The sequence below is a fragment of the Entelurus aequoreus genome, linkage group LG18 (assembly GCF_033978785.1).
Source record: "Entelurus aequoreus isolate RoL-2023_Sb linkage group LG18, RoL_Eaeq_v1.1, whole genome shotgun sequence".
NCBI lineage: Eukaryota > Metazoa > Chordata > Actinopteri > Syngnathiformes > Syngnathidae > Entelurus > Entelurus aequoreus.
The window spans coordinates 7,407,197-7,420,694 of record NC_084748.1 but is presented as its reverse complement, the minus strand read 5'-3'; the positions used below and the strand labels follow the sequence as shown (position 1 = coordinate 7,420,694).

Sequence of the window (13,498 nt, the reverse complement as noted above, 5' to 3'; positions counted from 1 at the left end):
TTAAACATCATGTACTACATGCAATTGCATATCTTTTAAAACTCAATATTATCAAAATAAAAATATTATATTATCATGTATTCCCCAAATATTTTTTGTTAAAATAAAGATAAATACTGTACTTAAATATCTGCTTGACTTACACTACCGTTCAAAAGTTTGGGGTCACATTGAAATGTCCTTATTTTTGAAGGAAAAGCACTGTACTTTTCAATGAAGATAACTTTAAACTAGTCTTAACTTGAAAGAAATACACTCTATACATTGCTAATGTGGTAAATGACTATTCTAGCTGCAAATGTCTGGTTTTTGGTGCAATATCTACATAGGTGTATAGAGGCCCATTTCCAGCAACTATCACTCCAGTGTTCTAATGGTACAATGTGTTTGCTCATTGGCTCAGAAGGCTAGTTGATGATTAGAAAAACCCTTGTGCAATCATGTTCACACATCTGAAAACAGTTTAGCTCGTTACAGAAGCTACAAACTGACCTTCCTTTGAGCAGATTGAGTTTCTGGAGCATCACATTTGTGGGGTCAATTAAACGCTCAAAATGGCCAGAAAAAGAGAATTTTCATCCGAAACTCGACAGTCTATTCTTGTTCTTAGAAATGAAGGCTATTCCACAAAATTGTTTGGGTGACCCCAAACTTTTGAACGGTAGTGTATGATTTCAAAACAAATTATCAATCAAATTGTAGACTGTAAAATTGACAATAGATTTTTGGGGGGTTGCGTGGTGCGCTTGGGAGAGTGGCCGTGCCAGCAACCTGAGGGTTCCTGGTTCGATCCCCACCTACTAGCAACCTCGTCACGTCTGTTGTGTCCTTGAGCAAGACACTTCACCCTTGCTCCTGATTAGGGTTAGGGCCTTGCATGGCAGCTCCCGCCATCAGTGTGTGAAAGTGTGTGTGAATGAGTGAATGTGGAAATAGTGTTAAAGTGCTTTGAGTACCTTGAAGGTAGAAAAGCGCTATACGAGTATAACCCATTTACCATTTAGATTTTACAGTTAAATTCCGCCGACTGAGTTTTTTATTGTAAAATCAACTTTGGTACGTTTTTACCCCCATATACAGTAAGACACTAAAACATTAAAAAACAAACAAAAAAAACATTAAAACAAGATTTTACGGTAAAAAAAACAAACTGGCAGCTCTGTTGCTTGAATTTTACCGCTAAACAGTGGTATAGTGCTGGAGCCTATCCCAGCTGTATTAGGGCGGAAGGCGGGATACATCCTGGACAAGTTGCCACCTCATCGCAGGGCCAACACAGATAGACAGACAACATTCACACTCACATTCACACACTAGGGCCAATTTCAGTGTTGCCAATCAACCTATCCCCAGGTGCATGTCTTTGGAGGGGGGAGGAAGCCGGAGTACCCGGAGGGAACCCACGCAGTCACGGGGAGAACATGCAAACTCCACACAGAAAGATCCCGAGCCCAGGATCGAACCCAGGACCTTCAAATAAAGGTAAATAAAGAAAATGACTTAAAGATGCCTTCCCAAGTGCTCGTGCGTAACTTTGCTGCCGTGAAAAGTTATTACTAATTTGCAGTTCACAGAAATCCCCCGGGAAGAGCTGGACGAACCGCTTAGGCTGCTGCACCCGCGACCCACTTTCGGACAAGTGGAATTAAAAACCTCTAAAGGCTTAGTGGCCACATGCGTGGATGGCACCTTTTAGCTCTTATTTCCAAAATGGTGTACACTACTGAATTGGGGTCTTATGGCCACTTATGTGGACACTTATACTGCCATCTGGTGGTGTCAGAAGAGTATAACATACAATGGGATTTGGGGGAAAAAAAAGTGTAAAAATAAGAATTAGCATGTCACTAAACATGAAGTACACGTTTGTGTACTTATGGACTAAGTACATCATATCAAAAGATGATTCTTAGTTTTTATTCTAATTAGGGTCCAATAAGCCCAAATAGCAAAGAGAAATAAAAAAAGCATGTAAACAAACAGCTTGGGCCTTAAGTTAAGATGGATAGCTCATTTGGGTGTTCTGATCGGTGTTTTATGCTCCCAATTTCGATACCGATCATCCATAAGTGACATCAGCTGATAGCATCACATGTATCAACTGTAAGGTCATTTGGGTTCACTTCTCAGTGAGCATCAACAATAAAAAATAAAAAAAAAAGTGTGAATGAGCAGGAGTTAGGAAAAGATGTCTTATTTCCTGCTTGAAGGTCATGCGCATGATGAGGTGTGTTGTAAGCAAATGAAACCTTTGCCCCGCCTCCTCCCGGCCCCGCCCAATCAAGTCACAGATATACACCAGTCGGCGAACCACACGTCGCGGCGAGTCTCGGCAGAGCCGCCGAAACGTCCGGAAGTGAGGTTCGCCGAGTCATATCCAGTCGACTCCTGATCGGCCCCGCCCACTCGTCCTCCTCGGCTGGGTTGCCGCTCCGGACGGGTGTGCGCGGCCCCCGCGTCAATAACGCAATGCAAGCACGCTGACGCTCTAGCGGCGGCGCCTTAAAGGGACATTACAGCCAGCGTTTGTGAAAAGCAGGTCGCCGACGATGATGTTGAAACCTGATCAATAAATCAGAACATCGTCGTAATTAGCGGGGCCAAAAGCAGCAATGAGTGGGTGATAGCGTCCCTTTAAGGGCGAATGAAAATGACAGGCATCCACCATATATATCAGGAGTAGACTGCATATATATGTATATATGTATGACCCTTTCAAGGGGGCGGGGCCTCACCTCCTCTCCCTCCTCCCCCACCTTCCAGTCCTCCTGCTCCAGCTCGTTGTAGAGCGCCTCGCGACTCGTCATCAGATTCTGCCGGCGGATCTCGCTGGTTCGCTGCTCCCACACCGACTTGCCGCCTTTGACGTGGTTCTTCTGCTGCTCTCTGCTGGACGGGCGATAACAAAGGGGGGGACAGGATTTTTGTGAACAGGATTTTTTTTTACATCAAATTATGCTGACAATTTCATTGAAAATAAATTAAGTGTTTTAAAATTCAGTGTAAAAATTTTAGTGTAAAAAAATCAGTGTTTAAAATTTTCAGTGTAAAAAAAAAATCTGTATAAAAAAATTCAGTGTAAAATAATCAGTGTAAAAATATTAGTGTACAAAAATTCAGTGTAAAAAAAATTATGTGTAAAAAAAATCAGTGTAAAGAAATTCATGGCGTAAAAATTCAAATAAATAAAATTCAGTGTAAAAAAAAAAAATCAGTGTATAAAAATTCAGTGTAAAATTAAAAAATTCCAACGCATAAAATTCAATTACAAAATTTCAGTGTAAAAAAAAGCTGTATAAAAAAATTCTGTGTAAAATAATCAGTGTTAAATTTGAGTGTACAAAAATTCAGTGTACAAAAATTCAGTGTAAAAAAATCAGTGTAAAAATTTTAGTGTAAAAAAATTCAGTGTAAAATTCAAAAATTCCAACGCATAAAATTCAATTACAAAATTTCAGTGTAAAAATATCTGTATAAAAAAATTCAGTGTAAAATAATCAGTGTAAAAATGTTAATGTACAAAAATTCAGTGTAAAAAAACCAGTGTAAAAATTTTAGTGTAAAAAAATTCAGTGTAAAAAAATCAGTGTGAGGAAATTCAGTGTATAAAAAATCAAATAAATAAAATTCAGTGTAAAAAAAATCAGTGTTAAAAAAGTCATTGTAAAAAAATCAGTGTTAAAAAATTCAGTGTAAAAAAAATCAGTGTAAAAATTTTAGTGTAAAAAAATTCAGTGTAAAAAAAATTATGTGTAAAAAAAATCAGTGTAAAGAAATTCAGGGTATAAAAATTCAAATAAATAAAATTCAGTGTAAAAAAAAAATCAGTGTATAAAAATTCAGTGTAAAATTAAAAAATTCCAACGCATAAAATTCAATTACAAAATTTCAGTGTAAAAAAAAGCTGTATAAAAAAATTCTGTGTAAAATAATCAGTGTTAAATTTGAGTGTACAAAAATTCAGTGTAAAAAAATCAGTGTAAAAATTTTAGTGTAAAAAAATTCAGTGTAAAAAAAATTATGTGTAAAGAAATTCAGTGTAAAGAAATTCAGTATATAAAAATTCTAATAAATAAAATTCAGTGTAAAAAAAAATCAGTTAAAAAAAAGTCAGTGTAAAAAAATCAGTGTACAAAAATTCAGTGTATAAAAATTCAGTGTAAAATTCAAAAATTCCAACGCATAAAATTCAATTACAAAATTTCAGTGTAAAAATATCTGTATAAAAAAATTCAGTGTAAAATAATCAGTGTACAAAAATTCAGTGTAAAAAAACCAGTGTAAAAATTTTAGTGTAAAAAAATTCAGTGTAAAAAAATCAGTGTGAGGAAATTCAGTGTATAAAAAATCAAATAAATAAAATTCAGTGTAAAAAAAAAATCAGTGTTAAAAAAGTCATTGTAAAAAAATCAGTGTATAGAAATTAAGTGTAAAATTCAAAAATTCCAACGAATGAAATTCAATTACATAAATTCAGTGTAAAAAAAAAAAAGATTTCGTAATTAAAGACACAAATGAGCCTCCATAGATGTGCTCTGTTCAGATACTTTGAGTAGCATGTACTGCGTAGAAGGATGTGTATGGATCTTAATTTGCGTCTTCATTACAAAACTTTTTTTTGACACTGAATTTATTTGCGTTTGAATAGATTTTTTTTTTTTTACAGCAAATATTGCTGATAATTTCATTGAAAAAAAATGTATGTTTTAAAATTCAGTGTGCAAAAATCCAGTTAAAAAAATTCAGTGTAAAAATTCTAGTGAAAAAAAAAAATCAGTGTAAAAAAATCAGTGTATAAAAACTCAGTGTGAAAAACTGAAGTGTAAACATTTTTGTGTACTAGTCAAAAATTCAAACGCAGAAAAATTCAGTTACATAAATTCATAATAAAGACAAATGAACCTCCATAGAAGTGCTCTGTTCAGATACTTTGCGTAGCGTGTACTCACGCCGCGATGGACAGGTTGGCGGCTGACAGCGGGCTGACCTCGGCCACTTCCTTAGCTTTCTGCAGCGCCGTCTTCTGATTGGCCGCCTCCTCTTGCTCCTCCTCGTCCTGACAGAGGAGAGGAGAAACTTTTCTCAGGTCCTTTGGTGCGTCTCTCGATCATCTGCGACGTTGGTGTTTTCCAAATCTTTCAGGTCCCGATAAGTTATCGATACATTGAAACCTAACACGGGCTCATGTTTACACTAAGCGACAACATGTTGATTAGTGAGCTGAACGCTAAAAGCAGCAAAACTAGCATGAAAACCTTCAAATAAGAGTAGAAGCCAATCAGGTGGACTTCCTGTACCTTGGTGAGCTCCTGGGCGTTGGCCAGGTTGTCCACAGCGATGGCCAAGAAGACGTTGAGCAGCGTGTCTATGGTGCAGGAAGTTAAGTAACAAGGATAGTGACATATACAGAGGAGCCTCGCATATTCACCATTCAGCATTTTCGTCCTCACAAACTTGTGGATTTTTGGTAAAAAAAAAAAAAAAAAAGACAAATCCTTCAAATAGGGTATTTATTGGTGCTGTGAATCTTTGGGCACCACACGATTCGATTTTCGATTCAAAACGATTCTTGATTCGAAATTAATACTTTTTTTTAATAACATTGGCTGCAAGTTCCTCCATAAAATAGACAAACAGCTCCGATAAATTATTAAATTACTTCAAAGAAAACTGGTTTTGTTGAATAAAATGTTACCCAAACATTTAATGAAGTCAAATACAAATAAGGCAACAAGAGAAGTATCCACACTGAGTGGCTGGACAGAAAAGGTTAAAATAAATAAATAAATAAATAAAATTAAATACAATTTTCGATTTTTCTAACCAAAGTAAAGTTAGAAATCACGATTAATTTTATTTTTAAGATAGATAGATAGATAGATAGATAGATAGATAGATAGATAGATAGATAGATGGATAGATGGATAGATGGATAGATAGTCTGTGGAACACTCTCCCTGACCACCTGAGGGCACCACAGACTGTGGATGCTTTTAAAAAAGGCTTAAAAACCCTTCTTTTTTTTTAAAAAAAAAGTTGTTTTTTTTTTAGATATATGCATACTAGTTTTAGCTATTTGGCTGTTCTAGTTTTAATTTTTTTTTTTTTTTTAATTATCGTTTTATTTTTTTAATGCACTGTAGCACTTTGAGGTTGTTTACTCAATGTAAAGTGCTTTTTACAAATAAAATCTATTATTATTAAAAAAATCTATAGATAGATAGATAGATAGATAGATAGATAGATAGATAGATAGATAGATAGATAGATAGATAGATAGATAGATAGATAGATAGATAGATAGATAGTACTTTATTGATTCCTTCAGGAGAGTTCCCTCAGGAAAATTTTAATTCCAGCAGAATTGAGATATAATTTAAAAAGTAAAAAGTAAATAATAAATAATGGGGTTATATGTTATTGTTTTGCATCCCCAAACAAAGAATTTAAAAGAGTAGTAGATAGGAGGTTTTTTTAGATAGAATATCAAAGGATTTCAAACATTGTGTTGATATTGTTACTCACCACAAATATTAGGGGTATCGCAATTTTTTGTTATTCAGATTCTAAATCGAGTCATAATTTTTCGAGAATCGATTTTTTTAAATGAGTAAAAAATTGTTGAAATGTTTATTTCATAAACACTAAACAACTAATATTTATATTATTAGTGGTATTGATACTAGGGCTGTGGATCTTTGGGCACCACACAATTTCTTATAGATTCTTAGGGGTATCGATTCGATTCAGAATCGATTCTTGATTCAAACCCATTCTCGATTCAGAATCAATACTTTTTGATAACACTGGATGCCAGTTTTCTCATGCATATTTGTACTCGCTATCGTAATGTAATCAAGCTAGTGTTGTTAGCATTAGCCAATAAGCTAACATGTTTACGAGTGTCTGTTTTAGTATTATTAACTTAAAATGGAGGGTGTAAATTGTTGCGTCCCGGAAGAGTTAGTGCTGCAAGGGGTTCTGGGTATTTGTTCTGTTGTGTTTATGTTGTGTTACGGTGCGGATGTTCTCCTGAAATGTGTTTGTCATTCTTGTTTGGTGTGGGCTCACAGTGTGGCGCATATTTGTAACAGTGTTAAAGTTGTTTATACGGCTACCTTCAGTGTGCCCTGTATGGCTGTTGACCAAGTAAGCATGGATACACTTGTGTGTGTGTGAAAAACCGTAGATATTATGTGATTGGGCCGGCACGCAAAGGCAGTGCCTTTAAGGTTTATTGGCGCTCTGTACTTCTCCCTACATCCGTGTACCACTCCGTACAGCGGCGTTTTAAAAAGTCATACATTTTACTTTTTGAAACCGATACCGATAATTTCCGATATTACATTTTAAAGCATTTATCGGCCGATAATATCGGCAGTCCGATATTACCGGACATCTCTAATATTTTGTATTTATTTTTCAGGTACGCACTGGACTATTCACTATAATATCTTTTTTGGGGGCGTCCCTGTTTATTCCCTATTTGCCGGGGTCGGCTGCAGACTGGTTTGTGTGGGTGCATGTGCACATTTGCAAGGATACAGTTGCCAAAGAGGGTGAGTACGATGAAGAAAATGGAGAACACCATCCCCTTGTCGTTGACCCCGCCCTGGGACGCGATGCCGTCGTACATCACTACGTTCCAGTCCTCTCCCGTCAGGATCTATGCAAAAGGAAACCCAAGTGGATTCACTACTCGGGTAACAATCTTTCAAACATCAATAGCTACACTATAGGCCTGATCTGAGGCTGACCTACTAAACTTGTGAGCGGAGGATTGTGTCTTTTAAGTGAGGAACGCAATCCATTTAGCGTGTGAGTCTTAATGAATATGCAGAACATGTGCTGATCATCAGAACGCCCACAGTACCGCGAGGAGACAATGCAAACATACTCATTTAGCACACGCATTGTGATCTATCGAGACTGAAACTGTTCCGCGTTTATATTTAGCGCGTCCAAAAAGGCTCCGCAAACTGGCATTTGTGCAGAAATAGCTGAGAAAGGAGTCGATCCCACTGCAGCTCCATCCTACGTATGTTTGTCAACATACAGTAGATGCAACTATTAGACATATTCAGCAATATCATTTTATAACTTTTTAGCTGCTGGACAACTAAACCTTTTAATGACGTTTGCTTTGGCATATATTTAAAATAAACTTCCTGCAATATGCATGCAAACATACTCATTTAGCACACGCAGTGTGATCTATCGAGACTGAAACTGTTCCGCGTTTATATTTAGCGCGTCCAGAAAGTCCACGCAAACTGGCAGTTGTGCAGAAATAGCTGAGAAAGGAGTCGATCACACTGCAGCTCCGTCCTACGTGTGTTTGTCAACATACAGTAGATACAACTATTAAGACATATTCAGCAATATCATTTTATAACTTTTTAGCTGCTGGATAACTAAACGTTTTAATGATGTTTGCTTTGGCATATATTAAAAATAAACTTCCTGCAATATGCATGTTCTTACATGCGGAACATCTTTCATGAGCGCACAGTACATTCAGCGCCGCTTAAAAATTGGGTTCCATTGTAAATTCAACGCAGACCTGCTTCTTAAATGCCCGTAAAAAGCGGTCTGTATTATATTTGTCTGCTGCATGTTTGCAAACATACCAAAATGCCACAGGTAGGAGCATGAGAACATGATCAATCAATCAATCAATCAATGTTTATTTATATAGCCCTAAATCACAAGTGTCTCAAGCCACAACAACATCCGCGGTACAGAGCCCACATAAGGGCAAGGAAAACTCACCTTAACTTAACTGACTCCTCACCCGGACTAGCAGACTCTGTAATTGCCTGTGACCGGGCTTGCTCTAGTGTAGTTAGTCAAGTGTGACTCAAACAGTAGTCTATGTTCCTAGGCAGGAAGATGGCGCCTTCCTGGTTAGGGTGAAGGCCGTCTCTCATCAGCAAGCCTGGTTTGCCCCAGAAAGAGGGCCAATTATCAATAAACGTTAGTCCCTGTTGTCTACAGAAGCAAGCCAGCCACTTGTTACGCGAGACTAATCTGCTATATCTCTCATCATTGCCTCTCGCAGGCAGGGGGCCAGAGACAATTACTCGATGCCTGGACATCTTTCTTGCGAGATCACAAGTCCTGGCTATGTTTCTCTTTGTAATCTCTGACTGTCTCATCCTAGTGTCATTGGAGCCAACGTGTACAACTATGTTCGCATAACTAGTGGTGCGATTAGCCTGTCGTACGTGTTTACTAGGCCTGTTGCGAGTTAGCTCCCTAAGATAAGCTTCAATGTCAGGTGCTCTGGCCCCGGGAATACACTTAATTGTGGCTGGTTTGCTAAGCTTTATGTTTCGGGTGATGGAGTCCCCTATGACTAAGGTGTGAATGTGCAATAAATGAGTGTCTCCATGGTGACAGCAAGTAGTACATTTATTTGATTTAAACAAGGTGGTCTGGATTACTTATCAATTGTACACTATGTCTTAGTAGATCACACACAACACGGCGACTAATAGTACACGGATTACTTATCAATTGTACACTATGTCTTAGTAGATCACACACAACACGGCGACTAATAGTACACACTATTTTATAGATTGCACACGTTGTGTAGCGCCTGCTATTTGGATCTTAGTAGATCAGGCACTTAGTCTTCCAAGTGCGCACCGTAACTGAGAAGTACAATCCGATGCAGTACACTGTCAGTACTCGTTGGAGTCAAAATGGTGAGTGCACCATCAAGTGGAAAGGGGAGGGACTAACTTGAAAAAAATGGTGGCTGAGGAGCAACGGTGGAAAGTAGTGAACCGAAGAAGGAGGTAACGCTAAAATGGTAACAAGAGCTTTGGATTTGGGACCGCACTTCAGGAACTGAGTACACTGTGTAGTATACTCATTGAAGTGTACTGGATGAAGTGAAGGTCCGTGTCTCTACCTGAAACACCGTCATGATGGCCGCCGCAAACGTGTCGAAGTTGGTGGGCGGGGTTCCGTCCTCAAAGTTGAACCTGCCAGACAGGAACGGAAACGCAAAATGGACCCAAACACCTTTTGAACACGCTGATGGCCAAAATGTAAGAGAAGGAAGGAAGGAAGGAAGTGAGGGAGGGAGGAAGGAAGAAGAGAGGGAAGGATTGAAGGAAGGAAATAGGGAAGAGAAAAAAGGGAGAAAGAAAGGAAGGAAGGAAGAGAAAAGATGGAGGGGAAGAAAGGAAATAAGGAATAGAAAAAAGGGATAAAGGAAGGAAGGAAGAAAGGAAGGAAATAAATAAGGAAGAGAAAAAAGGGAGAAAGAAATAGAGAAGTACGAGAACGAAGAAAGGAAGAAAGGAAGAAAGGAAAGAAGGAAGGAAGGAGGAGAGAAAAGTAAGAGAAAGAAGGAAGGTAGGAAGAGAAGGAAGGAAGGAAGACAAGGAATGAATGAAATAAGAGGGAAAGGAGGAATGGAGAAAGTCAGGAAGGAAGGGAGAAAGAAAATAAGGAAGGAAGACAAGGAATGAATGAAAGAAGAGGGAAAGGAGGAATGAAGAAAGTCAGGAAGGAAGGGAGAAAGAAAAGAAGGAAGGCTGGGAGGAAGGGAAAAAGTAAGAAAGGCAGGAAGGAATGAAGGAAGGAGAAAGGAAGTCAGAAAGGAAGAGAGAAAGGAAGGAAAGAATGAGGAAAGAAGAAGGAAATGAAGTCAGGAAGAAAGGGAGAAATGAAGAAAGGAAGGGAGAAAAGGAATGAAGGAAGGAGAGAAGGAGGAATAGAAAGAAGGAAGGAAGGAGAAATTAAGGAAGTCGGGAAGGATGGAAGAAAGGAAGGAAGGGAAAATGGAAGTAAGGAAAGAAGGGGGAAACGAACAAAGGAAAATAGAAAAAGAGGAAGGAAGGAAGGAAGGAAGGAAGGAAGAAAGAAAGGAAGGGAGAGAAGGAATGAATAAAAGAAGGAGGAAAGGAGGAATGAAGGAAGTCAGGAAGGAAGGGACAAAGGAAGGAAGGAAGGAAGAAAGAAAGGAAAGATGGAGAAAAGGAAGGAAGAAAGAAAGGAAAGAAGAGAAGAGAAGGAAGGAATGAAAGAAGGGGGAAGGAGGAATGAAGGAAGACAGAAAGGAAGGAAGGAAAAGAGAAAGAAAGGAAAGACGGGAGGGAGAAAGAAAGGAACGGAAGAAGGGGTGAAGTAGGAATAAACGAAGTCAGGAGGGAAGGGAGAATGGGAGAATGGAAAGAAGTCAGGAAGGAAGGCAGACAGGAAGGAAGGCAGGAAGGAGGGGAGAAAGAAAGGAAGGAAGAGAGAGAGAAAGAAAGGAAGGAAGGAAAGAAGGAAGGAAGGGAGAAAGAAAGGAAGGGAGAGGGGAAGGAAGAAAGGAAGGAAGACAGAAAGTAAGAGAAGGAAGTAAGTAAGTAAGGAAGGAAGGAAGCCAGGAAAGTAGAAGAAGGAAGTAAGTAAGGAAGGAAGGAAGGAAGGAAGACAGGAAAGTAGGAGAAGGAAGTAAGAAGGAAGGAAGGAAGACAGGAAAGTAAGAGAAGGAAGGAAGGAGCTGAGTGATTTGAAAGACACTGACTGTCCACCAAAGAGTTGCATGCCCAGCAGGGCGAAGACCACGATGAAGAGGAAGAGGAGGAAGAGCAAGCTGACGATGGACTTCATGGAGTTGAGCAAAGACACCACCAGGTTGCGCAGAGGAGCCCAGTACCTGACAGGCAGGACGAGGAGAAAAGTAAGAAGAAACCCTTTAAATTTGGCATTAACATCACTTAAAAAAACAAAACAAAACAAACAAAAAAACTTGTACATGTTTTTAACTTGTGATTGATGTGCTTCTAGAACAATCAGATGAAGTAACAATGAGCACTAAAACTACAACAAAAGAAAAACATTAAAGGCCTACTGAAAGCCACTACTAGCGACCATGCAGTCTGATAGTTTATACATCAATGATGAAATCTTAACATTGCAACACATGCCAATACGGCCGGGTTAACTTATAAAGTGACATTTTAAAATTCCCGCCACACTTCCGGTTGAAAAACTCCTTTGGATATGATTTATGCGCGTGACGTCACAAAATCCACGGAAGTGGTTGTACCCCATCGACCCGATACAAAACCTCTTGTTTTCTTCGACAAAATTCCACGGTATTCTGGACATCTGTGTTGGTGAATCTTTTGCAATTTGTTTAATGAACAATGGAGGCTGCAAAGAAGAACGTTGTAGGTGGGATCGATCGGTGTATTAGCGGCTAAGTACAATACTTACAGCAACACAACAAGGACTACTTACTACGCCTAGCCGATGCTTGCCGCCAAACCCACGGATGAAGTCCTTCGTCGCGCCGTCGATCGCTGGAACGCAGGTGAGCACGGCTGTTGATGGGAAGATGAGGGCTGGCTGGCGTAGGTGGAGCGCTAATGTTTTTATCATAGTTCTGTGAGGTCCGGTTGCTAAGTTGCTAAATTAGCATTAGCGTCGTTAGCAACAGCATTGTTAAGCCTTACCAGGCTGAGAATGTTTAACCGTGTAGTTACATGTACATGGTTTAATAGTATTGTCTATCCTTCCAGTCAGGGGTTTCTTTCTTTTGTTTCTATCTGCATTTGAGAACGATGCTATCACGTTAGCTCAGTAGCTAAGTGTGTCACCGATGTATTGTCGTGGGGATAAAAGTCACTTTAAATGTCCATTTCGCGTGCTCGACTCTCATTTTCAAGAGGATATAGTATCCGAGGTGGTTTAAAATACAAATCCGTGATCCACAATAGAAAAAGAAGAGAGTGTGGAATCCAATGAACCAGCTTGTACCGAAGTTACGGTCAGAGCGAAAAAAGATACGTCCATCACTGCCTCTCTAGTCCTTCACTGTAACGTTCCTCATCTACGAATCTTTCATCCTTGCTCAAATGAATGGGGTAATCGTTGCTTTGTCGCTCCGAATCTCTCGCTCCATTGTAAACAACGGGGAATTGTGAGGAATACTAGCTCCTGTGACGTCATGCTACTTCCGGTACAGGCAAGGCTTTTTTTATCAGCGAGCAAAAGTTGCGAATTTTATCGTCGATTTTCTCTACTAAATCCTTTCAGCAAAAATATGGCAATATCGCGAAATGATCAAGTATGACACATAGAATGGATCTGCTATTCCCGTTTAAATTAAAAAAATTCATTTCAGTAGGCCTTTAAGTCTTAAACAGCTCCTTTACTTTGACATGAACAAATCGGAATTGTAGTGTTCACATTGACATGAACAAATCGGAACAAAAATTATTTACCATTTAATATAAATGTTATATTTTCTGCATAATTTTTGCACAATTTGAATACAGTACTTATTTTTTCTTAATTAAGAAAATTCTGCTTTAAAAAAATAAAATAAAACAATAGTATTTTTTTTTTAAATAGTAAAAAATTTGAAAAAACAAATACAAAATAAAAAAAGACAATAACAATGAAAAATGTTATTATTTTAGTGTAGTGAGATTATTCTGTCCTTATATTCTTGAAAAATGTTTAATCTGATTATTTCCGTCCTCCC

General features: G+C 38.4%; 1 protein-coding gene across 6 annotated transcripts in view; it reads right to left on the bottom strand.

The window, feature by feature from the left end:
* The window catches only part of cacna1ab (calcium channel, voltage-dependent, P/Q type, alpha 1A subunit, b), a 302,834-nt gene that overhangs the window by 137,507 nt on the left and 151,829 nt on the right, over positions 1 to 13,498 (bottom strand). For 4 of the 6 annotated variants that reach the window (XM_062026422.1, XM_062026423.1, XM_062026425.1 and 1 more), the window contains 6 exons: positions 11,531 to 11,662; positions 9,923 to 9,995; positions 7,546 to 7,666; positions 5,298 to 5,365; positions 4,950 to 5,056; positions 2,736 to 2,889 (listed from right to left, as the gene is read on the bottom strand). In XM_062026422.1, the coding sequence (XP_061882406.1) occupies positions 2,736 to 2,889; positions 4,950 to 5,056; positions 5,298 to 5,365; positions 7,546 to 7,666; positions 9,923 to 9,995; positions 11,531 to 11,662 (655 nt within the window). The remainder of the gene's footprint in view (positions 1 to 2,735; positions 2,890 to 4,949; positions 5,057 to 5,297; positions 5,366 to 7,545; positions 7,667 to 9,922; positions 9,996 to 11,530; positions 11,663 to 13,498) is intronic. The other 2 variants (XM_062026426.1, XM_062026427.1) reach the window with 1 other exon arrangement.